This window comes from Podarcis gaigeae (genome assembly GCF_964106915.1).
Source record: "Podarcis gaigeae genome assembly, chromosome: 8".
Classification (NCBI taxonomy): Eukaryota; Metazoa; Chordata; class Lepidosauria; order Squamata; family Lacertidae; genus Podarcis; species Podarcis gaigeae.
Window position 1 is genome coordinate 75,325,397 of NC_139684.1, and position 16,041 is coordinate 75,341,437.

Genomic DNA, 16,041 nt, shown 5'->3' on the forward strand with positions numbered 1-16,041 from the left:
TCCATTTCTGGCCAGCTGCATTGATATTCCTAATGACCTTTTTATTACAGTGATATACCTTCTTGGTTGGCTTTGGCTAGTGCAACCTAAGGCATTGACTATCATTGAATACAAACTATGGCTTCATAGGGGTCCCTTGAAAGTGGTCTGTCTGCACCAATCAGCTGATGGACACTGATAATGAGCCCTTCTGAAGTTGCCATCTTGGCTTCATAATGATGGCAAGTGCTGCTATGATGTATTGGGCTCGAGACATGGGTCATAATATAGAAACAGAATCATGGGGGAAACTGTGGAAATCAGATTTGGAATTCCCAGTGAGTTATGCTTTGAAGGAAAACAACATGAAAATGATTTTTAGGTGGTACCTAACACCAAACAAATTGGCAAAGATGTATAAATCAAAATCAAAATTTGCTGGAAATGTAAAGAAACAGAAGGCATATTTTACCATATGTGGGGGAGGTGTGGAGTAGCCAAGGGTTTCTGGGGAATGATTTATAATGAGCTAAAAGAAAAATAAAAAATTCAACAAGACACCGCCCCAGAAAAACCCAGAGGCTTTTCTTTTAGGGATAACTAGGACAGATGCACAAAAAAACCCCATGTGAACTTATTTTTATATGCCACACCCTAACAAGGATAATATATGAGCAAAAATGGCAAGATGAGGCAGTGCCCACTGAATACAGTCGAAACTCATGGAATATGCTGAATTAGTAAGTTCAAGTAGTAAAATTAGAGATCAAGATGATACTGTGTTCAAGGAGGATTGGAAAATGTTTGCAGATTATTATTATTTAAATGCAAACAAGCTAAAACGCAAGCAGGTTTGGTGTAAGAACAGCAGTAAAATACATGTCTGAGAATGCTTTGGAGGACATAATGTATGGAAGAACTATAATATGCCGCGATATTAGAAAATGTGGGGAAACCATGGATGGGGAGACGGGAAGTCGAATACAAACTGAATGTTAAATGGAAAAAGTTGTATAATTTTTTTATTTTCCTTTGAAAAAATCTCTCTATATAAAGAAGCATAATGTTGTCAAGTGCTTGACAGATGGGTGGCCCTGCTCACTTGTCACTTGACACCTGGAGGGCCACAGGATTCCCCATCTCTGCTCTAGGAGAACAAGGGGACATTTTTCATGCAAGTTATGACTTATTTGTTTCACTCAAAGAGGGTATCATTCTACCCCTGGGAGGTAGAAATCATTTTTGGATGAAGTTGCAGATAAGTGATACAGAGGTGTTTAAGCAGAGTCCCCCCTCACGCAGCAGCACACAGGTGGATCAGAATAGGTTCTTCAGTGGCAGAAGCCCCCAAATCCTGAGAAGGCAGCTGATGAAGTCATCATTCTGGCCGTGAGGCTGGCACACATTCAGCTTTTGTGATGTGAGAGTAAAAGCCGGATATGGTGGTTTCACCTAGTTTTAAGCCATCACAAAACCCCTTAGTGGCACAGCCCTTCTGAACAACCTTGACGATGACAGTTCCTGGATATGGGAGACAAGATGTATTCGATGAGTCCTGGGTTCCACGAACAACTGCCCTCTCTGCCCAAGTCCCAAGACATTTTCCATCCCTTGTGCTATAAGAATTTGCAGGTGTGATTTGGCCTATATAATTATCACAGGCTCTCTTTCTATCTCTTACGTTTCACGGCCACTTGACCTCAGTTGCAACAGACTAGCACAACCCCACCTCTGGAATCTGTTACCTGATATTGCTGTTATTCATACGTAGCAAAGGCTAATTAATGAGTCTATTAACAGCAATCCTATACATGTCTGCTCAGAAGAAAGCCTTATTGAGTTCAGTGGGGATTATTCCCAGATGTATTTACAGCATTGCAGCATAACAGTGCAAAAACAAAAACAAAAACAGACCAAAGTAAGTCTATATAAACTTAGCAATGTAGCTGGCTTTAGACTATGTGATCCCCATCTAGCCATTTTCTGAAACCAAGTGGGTCTTCTGCAACTTTATGGTGAAAATACATCTTTATAAAGTGTATTCTATATAAAAATGTATTCTGTGAACTGTCCTGAGACCTCCGGGTATAGGGCTGTATATAAATTCTAACAACAACAACAACAACATGCCAAGTCAGTTGCTGAAGGACCCCTGACACCCCCTTCCAATTCTCATGTATTTTACATATATTACAAGAAGAGATGTCCATCTCCACTGAGTCTTTGCTCTGTAATTTACTTAACCTAATGAGTAATTCAGTCCAGTAACCTAATAAGTAAGGAAGGATATCTCAGTGGGTAGAGAATGAGACTTGACCTCAGGGTTGTGGGTTTGACCCCCACGTGGGTAAAAGATTCCTGCATTCCAGTGGGGTTGGACTAGATGACCCTCATGGTCCCTTCCAACTCTACGGTTTTATGATTCTATGGCTTCTTTAGTCTCAGAGAGTGTATGTGGCATGAACTCACTGAATAGGACAGATAAATGTTTTGGAGGGGCAGAAATCAGTGGCAAACTGTTCAGAGGGCTATGTAGCACCATGTAGTGCTGACTCCACCAATGTATTTTATGCATATTTTTATGTACATGCAACTGATTCTGTCAGTTGCTTTTCAACCTGCATTTTAGTTTGCCCGAAGAGAATAGATATAGGACATTGACTCTCCTTCAATGGTACATTGTGTATGTGAAATTGGAATTACCATAAGAAACCATCACAGCCATTTCAAGACAGTCGTTCTGTGGTCCAACGCAGTCCACCGTCTCATTGGGATCGCAAACACCGGAAAGCAAAGAAAAGCAGGCTGGGCACTGCTTCCCATTGGGTTGGTTGATGCGTGGAGGCACTGGAACCAATTAGTGAAAGCCCATTGGTTGGGAGAGCAAAGAAAGCAAGGACATTGATGCAGAGAAGAACATAGTTTTGAACTAATAATAATAATAATAATAATAATAATAATAATAATAATAATAATTTATTATTTATACCCCGCCCTCCCCAGCCAAGGCCGGGCTCAGAGCGGCTTACAAGCAATAATAAAAACAAGATGAATGATTACAACTTAAAAACAAAAATAAAATACAACATTAAAATAATGGAACATTAAGATATTAAAATGTAGCCTCATCGCAGGAGGAGAAGGAAAAGAAAGGGGGAAAAAAGAGTGGGAGGGAATCAAATTGGCTCCAAGCCAAAGGCCAGGCGGAACAACTCTGTCTTATAGGCCCTGCGGAAAGAAATCAGATCCTGCAGGGCCCTGGTCTCATGAGGCAGTCCTCTATTTTACTAGGAAGTTGTAATAGTCCTGGGTCACACACCCACACCCCAAATGTCAAGGGCATGGCATGATGGATTCTGAGAAGGTGGCAGAACAGGTGAAGGAATTAATATCCTCATCAACTGCTGATGGTACCACTTTCCCAGAAGCCCCGGTGCATGAGGAATCCATATTGTCAGCATCTCCCCAGCCCAGAGGCATTTGAGATGCCCGTTCCTCAGAGCCGGAGGGTTCCAGGCAAAAAACTACAGAGAACCCTCAGACCTCCCATTTAGAGTCTGCAGGTCTATTGCAGGTAAGGTCCTTTCAACAACTTCTGGAAACAGACACAGGTAGCCACCAGGCTGAGCTACATCACTGTCATAGCATCTGGGTTGAGATTTCCAGACTTTTCTTTCCCCTGCCTCTTTCCCCAGGAAATCACAATACTTACCACTGAACTGGAACAAACGACAGTCAGTGGAAAACCTGAATTGCTGTTTGCTCCGATTCAGCAGTACAGTGGTGCCTCACAAGACGGAAAACCCGCTAGACGAAAGGGTTTTCCGTTTTGGAGGCGCTTCACAAAACGAATTTCCCTATGGGCTTGCTTTGCAAGACGAAAATGTCTTGCGAGTTCCTGCGGGGTTTTTTCCCTCCCCCCCTTTTCCTAAGCCTAAGCCGCTTATCAGCTGATCCGCTGATAAGCCGCTTATCAGCTGATCTGCTAAAAGCCGCTAAACCGCTAATAGCGCTAATCCGCTAAACTGTCAATGGGCTTGCTTCGCAAGACGAAAAAACCGCTATATGAAGAGCCTCATGGAACGGATTAATTTCGTCTTGCGAGGCACCACTGTAAAGATTGTGTTTTCCTAGGGAAAGAGGCGGGGGAAAGAAAGTGCTCAAACATGGACTAGGAAAGTGTGGACCTGCATCAAGAAAGTGTGGGCCAAGAGCAGAGCACAAGCAAACCTCACATTTTGAAAGCGTAGACACAGTTTCTGGAGAGTATGCAAATCCCTATTCCTCCCTCATTCATGAGTGCAAAGGGAAAATTTCTACATCTTCTCCTTCTGAATTCTGAGCACAATTCAAAGTGTTGGTGATGACCTTTAAAGCCCTAAATGGCCTTGGCCCAGGATACCTGAAGGAGCGTCTCCAGCCCCATCATTCAGCCCAGATACTGAGGACCTCCTGGCAGATCCCTTACTTTGAGAAATGAAGCTACAGGGAACCAGGCAGAGGGCTTTCCCAGTAGATGTAAAGGAGATGAGGAACTAAATAACCTTTAGAAGACATCTGAAGGCAGCCCCGTATAGGGAAGTTTTTTAAAAATTAATGTTTTATTATGTTTTTATATACGTTGGAAGCTACCCAGAGAGGCTGGGGCAACCCGGTCTGATGGGCAGGGTACAAATAAAGTGACATTGTTATTGTTCTGTCACATTGTCTTATATATGGCTTGGTTTGTTCTCCTACCTTCTGTCTCTGAAGTGCTGACCACTACCATGAGCCTGAATTCATGCCCCTAAATGTTAGAAACAGGCGTGTGTGTAGAACAATTTCAAAGGGAGGCTCCACTGTGAAACTTCTTCATCAAGAGGCACAATTCATTTCACGTCCTTCTGAATGGAGACAATTGTTTCCTATCCTGTACTGGTGTTAATTAACCCCAAACTACCAAGTTGATAGTTTTATCACCTTTGTGAAGGATTATTATGCTTGTTTTGTATACGTTCCAGCTCTAACTGAATTGCCAACACCTTTACCTATACTTAATGCATTCATTTCCCTCTGACCTCCCTGTTTATTATCCCCATCATATGTTAAGAGTAGCACAAGTTGAGTGCTTAATGTGTACAACAACCAGACATTGTGCATATTCACCAGGCCACCTCACCCTTCACCTCAGGAAGTACAATTTCTTGGGCTAGCCCTGGTGAAGTATGCCTTACCTTGAGGAGTTGCAGTTTTGCAGGCCTCCCCTACACAGCAAGCGATTCCTGTCCTTAGTTCTTGCCCTCGCCCAAAGTTGAGGAGTTGTGTTCTGTCTTTGCAGATGTTGGAGGATTCACAGCTTTTAGCTATTATCTGAGCTTGCATTCCACCTGCAGGGGTGGAATGAAGGATGAAGGGTTAGGTTTTGCCTCTGCTAGTTTCCTTAGCCAGAAAATCCCATATCCAGTTCTAATTTTAAGAGAAGATATAAAATTCTCCTATATTTAATGCATTCACTACAACCATTTACAAGGTTCATTTCCAAGCTCAAGAGGGCTTAAAACCACAGCTAAAACAATTTAAGAAACAAAAAATAGGGGATATAGCTATCGTGATTAGGAACCATTGTTAAATGAGGATAAGGCTATCATTCACTGCTAGCCATAGTGGCTATGCCTCTGAGAGCCAGCTGCCAGCTGCCAGCTGCCAGCTGCCAGGAATCAGAAATGAGAAATGTGTTGCTGCATTGAGGTTCTGATTGCAAACTTTCCATGGGCATTTGGTTGGCAATGGTGAGAACAGAGTGCTAGATAAGATGGTCTTTTGGCCTGATCTTATAGTGCTCTACTACTTATGTTCTTTTTTCTCCCTATAATATTTTTATTAAAGCTTTTTCATAATACAATGCAATTAAAGAAACTAATCTAAAGAAAAAAACAACATCAGAGAAAGAAAGAGATAAGAAAATGCAGAGTCCTCTCTCAAAGGTAGTTCTTAATCCTTTTCTCACACTGAAAATGGTGGACCCTTCCAGCTCTCACCAGGGAGCTTTCCTTTCTTCTCCCAGTCTCTCACGTGAGGAAGTCTTTCCTTCTTTGCCTCTTACTCAAGGTCCTTCCATCCAGCGATCCGCCACCTTCATGTGTGAGTACCGTATTTTTCGCCCTATAAGACGCACTTTTCTCCTCCAAAAATGAAGGGGAAATGTGTTTGCATCCTATGGGGAGAATGCAGGCTTTCGCTGAAGCCTGGAGAGCGAGAGGGCTCGGTGCGCACCGACTCCTCTCGCTCTCCAGGGTTCAGGAAGCTCTGCACAACCCTCGGGAGACCAGCATGAAGTTGCACCAGTCTCCCAAGGGTTGCGCAGAGCTGCCTGCATTCTGAAGCCTGGGGCGTGCTGAAGAGCATGCCCGGGCTTCGCACAGCTCTCCGCAAGCCTGGGGAGACCAGCTCAACTTCCCGCTGGGCTCCCTAGGCTTGCGGATAGCAGGCTGTTCTTGGGGCTGGGGTTGGGGGAAGCTCGGCCTGGGGGGGAAATAATTTTCCCCCTTTATTCCCCCCCCCAAAAAACTAGGTGCATCCTATGGGGCGGTGCTCCCTATGGGGCGAAAAATACGGTAATCCTTGGACCGCAATAATGGCCCAGAGCAGAGGATACCAACAGAAAGCAAAACAAAAGGAGAGACAGAAGAAATAAGATAAAAAGAAGGGGGAAAGAAGAAAAAAAGAATAGAAAGGGAAAAGGAGAAAGGAAAAACAGAGAAAAATAAAAGGACTTCATATTTTCCATCTTTCACTTGCATAAAAGAAATTATTCACTCTAGCCTGACATTCATCTGTTCTACTTTCTTAATGCTTGACAGGGGGATAAAAGCTTCACACAATTTAAAAAAAAAAGTTGCCCCATGAAAGATTATTTGCTTTTGGAATTGAACCGTATGACTTGCCGCCTTTGGTACTGCTGCTGCTGAGTAAATATAGTGTTGCTTAAGCTATTCACAGGCTCAGATTTGCGGTCCATTTCACTCACCTACAGTGGTTTCAGATACAGAGATGACGCAGGTGTCATTGTCACAGGTCTCCATGGGGCCAGAACAGCTGTTGCCACTGCCCATACAAACTTCACACTTCAAAGAAGCACCTGGAAAAGGGCCAACAGTTCACACCATTCAGGAGGGTAGAAGCAAATTCAGAAGTGCAACCTCACATTTACGCCCCTTCTAAGAATGTGCAACCTTCTATGTTTATACAATAATCTTATATCAAAGCAACAATTTTTATTTTAGGGACCCATTACAAAGATCAATGCAGATCTCCAGGTGTTCCGTTTCAGCTGTGTGTACTATTTTCTCTGACATCCATGGACAGATGATTTGGAGTGATCCTGTATCTTTTTTTAATAGTGACTTAAGTGGTATTGAAGTTGCACTGTATGTAACAGAACTTGCACACCGTTCTCTTGAAATTGAAGCACCAATGCTTAGCTTTGGAGTGGACAGAACAACTCCTCTTCAGTTTTCTTTCCATGTGCCTTCTCCAGTGTGACCCTAGGAGCCTGTCCTCAGTGACTGACAGAATAGAGACAGAATAGAGCAGGACTATTGCTTTCCTTGATCAGGATACTATACTTGATGCAGCCTAGAATAACATTAGATTTTTTGCTGCTGTATCACACGGCTGATTTGTGTTAAGCTTGTGGTCCACCAAGACTCCTAGACCCTTTTCACGTGTACAAGTAAGCCAGGTGTCCCCCATCTTATACCTATGCAGCTAGTTCTTCCTGTCTATGTACAGAACCTTACATTTGTCCCTATTGCAATTCATTTTGCTAGTTTGGACCCACTTCTCCAATCTCCCAAGGAAATTTTGAATCCTGATTCTATCTTCTGCGTCATTAGCTACTTCTCCCAGTTTGGTGGCATCTGCAAATTTGATGAGCATCCCCTCAATTCCTTCATCCAAGTCGTTTATAAGGATGTTAAACAACAATGGGCCCAAGACAGACCCCCTGTGGCACCTCACCTGTCACTTTTTCCCAGGATGATGAGGAACCATTTAATGAGCACTCTTTGGGTTCAGTCAGTCAACCAGCTACAAATCCACCTAACAGTTTCTTCATTCAGTCCACATTTCACCAGCTACCTGCCAGTGGAAGGGCAACAAGGAGGAACAGCCACCAAGAAGGCCCTCTCCTGAGTTCCTACCAAGCATGACCTTCCACTTGCATAAAACATCTCCTGTTTGAACTAGTCCTATCCCCTCTTTGAAGGGGACCAGACTCAATTGTGGGGCTTGCATCAACCTCTCCAATACTACAGTGACCTCCCTCTTGGTTTGAAGCTGGTGGGAAAGGGTCTAGCACTAGGATGGAGTGTGTGGTCCTTCAGCCTCTTATCAGCCTGAGCCAGCATGGCTGAAGAACCTCAGGTTTCTACCCCTGCATTATGTAAAATTCTCCCTTCCCCATCACACAGGACCTATGCTGGTTCCCATAACAATGTTACACAGATGGCATGACAACGGGAACATTCCTGACCTTCAGAGATGGAAAAGAAATTTGCTTCAGCTCACTTTAAATAAAAAATAAAATGCAAGCCTTCTTCATTCATCACAATACACAAACTGAAACAGCTATCCTTCAACATTTGCACATCTCCAAAGGTTGCGATGCAGTTTCCAAAGAGTGCATGCAAAAATGCAAGTATAAATATGGAAGAAACTGAAATGGACACATTCAGAACTTGGGAAAAACTGAAATCGACAGATTCTCCCATCCCTACTTACCTATAGTCACAAGCAGAAAGCCAATGGCGAGTCCCAGCAGGAACTTCATGGTGATGCCAAATGCTGCTAAGTAGCTTCAGACAGAAACTGCCCCTGTAATGTAATTTGTTAGGTGGTGAAGTGTTGCAAATTTAACAAGCTTGGGGGGTGGGCAGGCTGGGGAGGACATTCTCAAGTTACATATCTCTGAATCTCAAAAATGATATCTCCTCTCTGTCATGAAATGTGCTAGGTGACCTAGGGACAGTCACCTTCTCTCAGCCTAACCTATCTCACAGCATTGATGAATGGGGAAAATTGGGGTGGGGAGAGATTGTGCACCTCCTTGTGCTCCTCTGGTGAATGTCATGGTACACATGTGATTCAGAAACAATAATATCAAAGCATGTCACTTTCATTACAGAGGGGAAAAACAGAGGGGGTTTTTTTACCCACAGAAGGCTGCATGACTTATCCAAATTCCACCAGATACAGAAGTAACATAAAAGCATAAGAAGAACATCAGGTTTCAAAGGCACAGCTAGTCCAGCATCCTGATCTCGCTATTAGATATTTACAATACCTGAACATGGCTAAATTAGATCAAACTGGGCAGATGACCTAGGGCTGTGTTCAACTAAGCATAGACACATTGAAATCGATGAACCTACATTTGCCATGCCCATTCACCTCAATGGGTCTACTCAGAGTAGGACCAACATTGAATACGGCCTCCAGACTCCTTGGTTCCATTCTACTTGGATGCTAGCTTAAATACAATTTTCGTAAGCTTAAGTTCAAGGATTGGACTAGGAACATATCAGAGGATGATGGTGGTCTTACCAAGAGTTCTCAGGTGTTGTCAAGATGGTGTCTGTAGGAAGAGGAAGAAAATACAGGCTTGGGATGTTTTCCTCTCTGTTTTCATTAGTTGCTCTCTTTATAAACAAGAATTTGAGGACGTATTTCCTAAGCTCCTCCTCCTATTACAGATTTCTGAATCCCATTCCTTCAGTTTCTGGGCCACTGTCCTTTCATTTCCCTATTTTGGTAGTGCTGAGAATCAATTAAAAAAACTTGTAGCCCAATCCTTCCTTTACCCATTCAGCATCTGAAGTAAACTTGCTTCTGAAAGCCATCTAAGCTACAGGTAGCAATGCATGCAGCTGCCAATTTCAGAATCTCTTCTTTTCTTTTTTTTTTCATTCTACAGGTCAGTTTTCTAAATTTTCAGCTTTTTTTAAAAAAAGAAGTCCTCATGAACCTATATCAACATTTTAGTGCAAATTTCTCCCCAAATACACGTTTGTATTTGCTTAACACACATTTTTTTTTGCAAAGCCTTGTTCCACAATATGATGCACTTCTGCCTGCTTTTAATTATTTACTGAACTCCTTAATTGGCAGAGTCTCTAATTTTGTTAGAAGGGATGCGGGTGGCGCTGTGGGTTAAACCACAGAGCCTAGGACTTGCTGATCAGAAGGTTGGTGGTTCGAATCCCCGCAACGGGGTGAGCTCCCATTGCTCGGTCCCTGCTACTGCCAACCTAGCGGTTTGAAAGCACGTCAAAGTGCAAGTAGATAAATAGGTACTGCTCCAGTGGGAAGGTAAACGGCATTTCCGTGCGCTGCTCTGGTTCGCCAGAAGCGGCTTAGTCATGCTGGCCACATGACCCGGAAGCTGTACGCCGGCTCCCTTGGCCAATAAAGCAAGATGAGCACCGCAACCCCAGAGTCGGTCACAACTGGACCTAATGGTCAGGAGTCCCTTTATCTTTACCTAATTTTGTTATATTTCAATAAATGGAACCGTTCCCCCTATCCAATAAATTGTGTTGAGACTTCTTTCAGGGTATGGGGGCAATTTGGGTTTTTGTGTTTTCTGCTGTAGACTTCAGTGTTTTCAGACCATATTTTTTTAACCTACCTCATGACTTGGGTAGGCGCTTCAGTGTTGCGCAATGAGAGAGAATAGGGAAATGAATTATGTAAAGGCATTTTTCCCCCCTTTGCCAATTTAAGTAGACCTCATCCAGATGCAGGGTCAGCACTGGTTGTCCTCAACAAAAATAGATTTGTTTTCAAGTATCTTACTTCCTCTTCTGATTTTCTTTTTAAATAGTTAGAACATTAGATAAACCCAATGGGTCAGGTCAGTAATGGCCAACCAGGTCAAGCATCCCATTCTCTTCTCTGCCCTCCTGCAATTCCCAGCAATTGATCCTCAGAGACATATCGCCTCTGACAGGGGAGGTAGAACATGGCCATTATGGCTGGTAGGCATTGGTAGCCATGCCCTCCATGGTTGTGCCTCAAGCAGGGAAGGGAACTTAAGAACACAGGCCATTGGTTCCTCTAGTTCAGGGATGTCCAACTCCCAAGAGACTGTGATCTACTCACAGAATAAAAAACTGGCAGTGATCTACCACTTTTTTGGGGGGGGGGAGTTTCAGGTCAAAGTTGTTGAGGTTTTTAGGGATTAAAGCCCCGTTTTTAAGAGGAAAAAGTCAAAATTGAGTAAAGGGGAAGGGGCAAAAGTCGCTCAACAAAAGATCACTAAGGAAAGAATGTACCTCACAGCGAAAACTCTGTCTTCTGTTCTAGCGATCAGGCGAAAATGGAGGGCGGGGCGAGAGGGTGGGCCAGGATGCTCTTGTGACACCGCAAAGGAAGAGGAGCCAGCAATCGACCGTGATTGACCAGAACCTCCTGGGGATTGACCAGATGATCCCGATTGACCTGTTGCACATCCTTGCTCTGGTTTAATGTGTTCTACGCTGATTGCAAAGCAAATGCTCTAGCACTGAGTTAAGGAACTTCCAGACTGGGCAGGGTAAGTCCAGCATAAGGCTGTCTTCTTTTTTAAAATTTTATTTATTTATTTGGTTTTTCAGATTAAAATTTTACAGTCACATATCCAACATACAACATAGAAACAAGATTCCAAGGAATCTCTAGGACTTCCCTCTTCCCCTTTGTGGGTGCTATTGCATCTTTTATGATAATGCACATCTTTTACCTCTCCATTGTGTCCAAAACTCACCATTAAACTACAAGTGATATTCCAATTCTACTTACGATTTTAACTGTTTACAATGGTTTTTAAGATAAGTTATAATTTTTCCCCATTTCTTATTAAAATTTTGGTGTTCCTGATTTCTGATTCTTCCGGTCATTTTTGCCATTTCGGCATAATCCATCAACTTGATCTGCCATTCTTCTCTGGTAGGAACTTCATATTCTTTCCATCCCTGGGCCAATAACATCTGTGCAGCCGTGGCTGCATACATATTCTTTTCTGCTCCCTTTGGATTTTGACACCTAGAATTCCTAAAAGGAAGGCTCCAGGTTTTTATTTAGAAAAGGTTATTTTAAACATTTTTTTCAACTCATTATATACAGTAAAGGTAAAGGGATCCCTGACCCTTAAGTCCAGTTGCGGATGACTCTGGGGTTGCAGTGCTCATCTCGCTTTACTGGCCGAGGGAGCCAGCATTTGTCCACAGACAGCTTCTGGGTCATGTGGCCAGCATGACTAAGGTGCTTCTGGCGAACCAGAGCAGCGCACGGAAACGCCGTTTACCTTCCCACTGGAGCGGTACTTATTTATCTACTTGCACTTTGACGTGCTTTCGAACGACTAGGTTGGCAGGAGCTGGGACCGAACAACGGGAGCTCACTCCATTGCAGAGATTCGAACGGCTGACCTTCTGATTGGCAAGCCCAAGGCTCAGTGGTTTAGACCACAGCGCTACCCGCGTCTCATTCCTCAAAATTCTTTTACTACCTTACATTTCCACCACATATGATAAAAGTGCCTTCTTTTTCCTTACATTTCCAGCATACATTTGACCCCGTTTTATACAGTTTTGCTAGCATAAGGCAGTCTTCAACACGCCCAGCTTTAGTTGTGTTTACCACAGCCCAGAAAATAAACTTGGTGGTAGAGGCCTGGCTTTCTCCACTGGGCCTCAAACTTGAGATCATTGCTGCAGACAATGCCAGCAATATTATAGGCACATGGTAAAAGTTGCAACATGTAGGGTGCATTGCCTGCTATCTTCTAAATGTGCTGGTGCCATTGTGCTAGCAACCATTGATAGACTTATCCTCTATGAATTTGTGCAATTCTCTTTTAAAGCCATTTAAATTGGTGGCTATCGTTGTATCCTGTTGGAGTGAGTGCCATAGTTCAACTATGTGCATTGTGAAGGGCTTTATTGTATCTGTCCTAAATTTTCTGTCATTCAGCTTTCAAGACCACTCGTGTACCCCACACACCCCAGCAGACCATTCTTTGCAAATCAAAATCCCATTTTATTGCTCTGTTCTTTTTCTGTTGGCAACGCTTTCTGGAGGCAAGAAAACTACTTGCTCAGTAATTTCACTGAATTTCACTGTCAGCAATTTGGTTATTTTTTTCCTGCTTGGTGTTTTGTTCCATACAGTACAATTTTTGTACGTGACAGCCACAGACTTATTCAAATCATGTCCACTACTTCTCCATTATCCCCCTTCCCACTTTTTGGTGTGGTGTGTGTGTGTTGCGCATTTAGTACAATCAATGAACATTATGAGTCATATAGACTCAGATATTTTGTTTGATACTGGGTTAGGGGCAAAAAGGTGTCTGGAATTACTTCAGACAGAGGAATAGGATGCACAATTTCAAGCTTTCTGCCTTCAACAACATAATTGTGAAAACTGCTTGGAGATGTATTTATTTTTAACTATAAGTGGTCTATACATTTTGTTAAATAAAGATTGTTCAGATTTTTTTTTTATTGACAAGAAAACAGGATCATATAAAGCTTTTTTTTCTTCATTCCAGAAGCATAGTTATTGAAACCCAGGCAGCACTTACTCCAAACATTTAGTGCACTATGATACCACTTTGAACAATCACAGCTTCCTGCAAAGAATCGTGGGAGCTGTAGTTTGTTAAGGGTGCTAAGAGTTGTCAGGTGACATCCTATTCCCTTCCCAGAGCTACAATTCTCAGAGGGATTGATTGTTAAATTGCTGTTCCCCGCCTTGACTTTCTGAAATAATGTGAGAACAGAAACACAGTCATTCTTTGAAATTTTCACTTTACCAAATTTTGTGATGCAGTTCTTCAATCAAACGATGTTTACAAAATTGCAGAAAGTGAGCACCAGAATGAATCTATTAGTGAAAATTAATAAATTAATGATAATCACATGCAGAAATGCATTGTATTCTGGGGGGGGGGTGCTTGCAAAATTTTGCACATTAGTCCAAAATGCATACAAAATGATGTTTATAAGGAGAAATTTGCACAAAGGTGCTGGAGATTTTTCACGAGGATTTAAAAATAGTAATAACAAATTGGTGCAATATGCGGAGAACTGAACAGAAGATTGGAAAAATGAGAAATCGAGAGAACCTCAATGGACACATCTATCCATTTCTACCTATACTGAAGGGTGGGCTGAATGCATCAGAGCATGCATGATGCCTATAATCATTATTAACCTACAGTAGCTTTGAAATAAAGGTACAGTACCTATTAACTCTTCTTCCTGTGTACACAAGGAGGAGCCAGAGCTTAATGCTGGAGTACATGAGGTTACTGCTTCAACCTGTAGCTAAAGCAGGCCACTATGTGGTCTTCAACATCACTGAGCACCAACTCCCATTGTCCTTGCCCACTGGTCATGATCTTTAGGGCTGACCATCATCTCATTTACAGACAACCTTTTTGTGCATAGCATAGAAACACAATGTGAAACCAAAAGGTTCCAACATTTGTAAGGCAGTAGTGCAACTCTATTCAATACTGATGATAACAGGCAAATCCTGATGTATGCAAGATGATTGTTGATTGTCATACAACCTCCCCACAAGTAAATTAGAATGGATGCTCCAAAATGGTTTAATAGTCCATCCCTCTTCCCAGGAAATTCTGGAAGTTGCAGCTCTGTTTGGGGGAATGGAGCCTCCTAGCTACTCTCAAAACCTTTAATAAACTACAGCTCCCATAATTCCTTGTGGGAAGTCACTCCTGTTTAAAGTGGTATCATTGTGCTTTAAAGTGGTATCATTGTGTGGAAATGGAAAGAGGGTACAATTCCAACCAAAGAAGAGTGGCAGACAAAATTGATGAACGATGCCAAGTTGGCAAAACTTACAGGAAGAATTAGACACCAGGAAGAGGAGGTCTTTAATAAAGAATGGGGAAAGTTTTTAATTTATTTGTATTGTAAACAATTACATACATGGTAGGATTGACAGAAAACTTGCAGTAAAAATTAGAACTATGGATTGACGAAGGATTTATAAAACTAGAGTTATTAAAGAGATGCAGAGGGGAAAATCATTACATTAAAATCCACAATGAGGAGGGGGGAGAGGGAAGTCACAAGGGATTACAGTGGTACCTCTAGATGCAAAAAGGATCTGTTCCGGAGCCCTGTTCTGCGTGTCTGCACATGCACGGGTCACGTTTTGGTCCTTCTGCGAATGCACATGATGTCATTTTGAGCATCTGCGCATGCACAAGTGGCGAAACCTGGAAGTAATGCGCTCTGTTACTTCTGGGTTGCCGCAGAGTGCAACTCGAAAGTGCTCATCCCGAAGCACATTCAACCCGAGGTATGACTGCATATTTTTATGTATTTAATTCATTTGCTTATGTAAAATAGAAAGTGCAAAAATAAAATTTATATATATTTAAATAAAAATTAAATGTATGGTGTGAAAGTAGCTTAAATCACACTGCCACAGAGCAGTCCTCATTCTAGGATGTGGGGGACCCTTAGGCAAGGTGTCCTCAGTGGGGGGCCCCACACTCTTGTCAAGACATTGCATGCCCCCTTACTTGCCCTTTCTTTTTGAGCCCAATCTGTGCCCATTGGTGGCTGGCACTCCCTGGTACAGAGCCCAACAACAGGCGGAGCCAGCACCAATTCCCGAAGAGACCAATTCTCATTTTCTCCCACTATCCTCCTTGTTGCTAAGCTCTGCAAGGGAAACAGTGAGCTTAATACTACTAATAATTTATTATTTATACCCCGCCCATCTGGCTGGGTTTCCTCAGCCACTCTGGGTGGCTTCCAACAAAATATTAAAATACAGTAGTCTGTTAAACATTAAAAGCTTCCCTAAACAGGGCTGCCTTCAGATGTCTTCTAAAAGTCAGATAGTTGTTCATTTCCTTCACATCTGGTGGGAGGGTGTTCCACAGGGCAGGCACCACCACTGAGAAGGCCCTCTGCCTGGTTCCCTGTAACTTGGCTTCTCACAGTGAGGGAACTGCCAGAAGGCCCTCGGAGCCGGACCTCAGTGTCCGGGCAAAACGGT

At 42.8% G+C, this 16,041-nt stretch overlaps 1 protein-coding gene across 1 annotated transcript; it reads right to left on the reverse strand.

The window, feature by feature from the left end:
- Positions 1-985: 985 nt before the first annotated feature.
- LOC310851724 (phospholipase A2 inhibitor and Ly6/PLAUR domain-containing protein-like) lies at positions 986-9,686 on the reverse strand. Its single transcript, XM_083754387.1, has 6 exons — positions 9,562-9,686; positions 8,740-8,832; positions 6,986-7,096; positions 5,193-5,345; positions 2,683-2,826; positions 986-1,500 (listed from the first exon to the last, which is right to left on the reverse strand). Exons 2-6 carry the CDS (start codon positions 8,786-8,788, stop codon positions 1,358-1,360), a joined length of 600 nt encoding a protein of 199 aa, XP_083610513.1. The 5' UTR covers positions 8,789-8,832; positions 9,562-9,686; the 3' UTR covers positions 986-1,357.
- Between the last annotated feature and the right edge of the window lie 6,355 nt (positions 9,687-16,041).

Excerpts from the sequence above, each read along its gene's own strand:
- LOC310851724 (XM_083754387.1), bottom strand. The coding sequence starts at position 8,788 with ATGAAGTTCCTGCTGGGACTCGCCATTGGCTTTCTGCTTGTGACTATA. Across the intron at positions 5,346-6,985 it reads TGTATCTGAAACCACTGTAG|GTGGAATGCAAGCTCAGATA; the intron begins GTGAGTGAAATG and ends CCACCCCTGCAG. Across the intron at positions 2,827-5,192 it reads CAAAACTGCAACTCCTCAAG|TGCCTCCACGCATCAACCAA; the intron begins GTAAGGCATACT and ends AATTGGTTCCAG.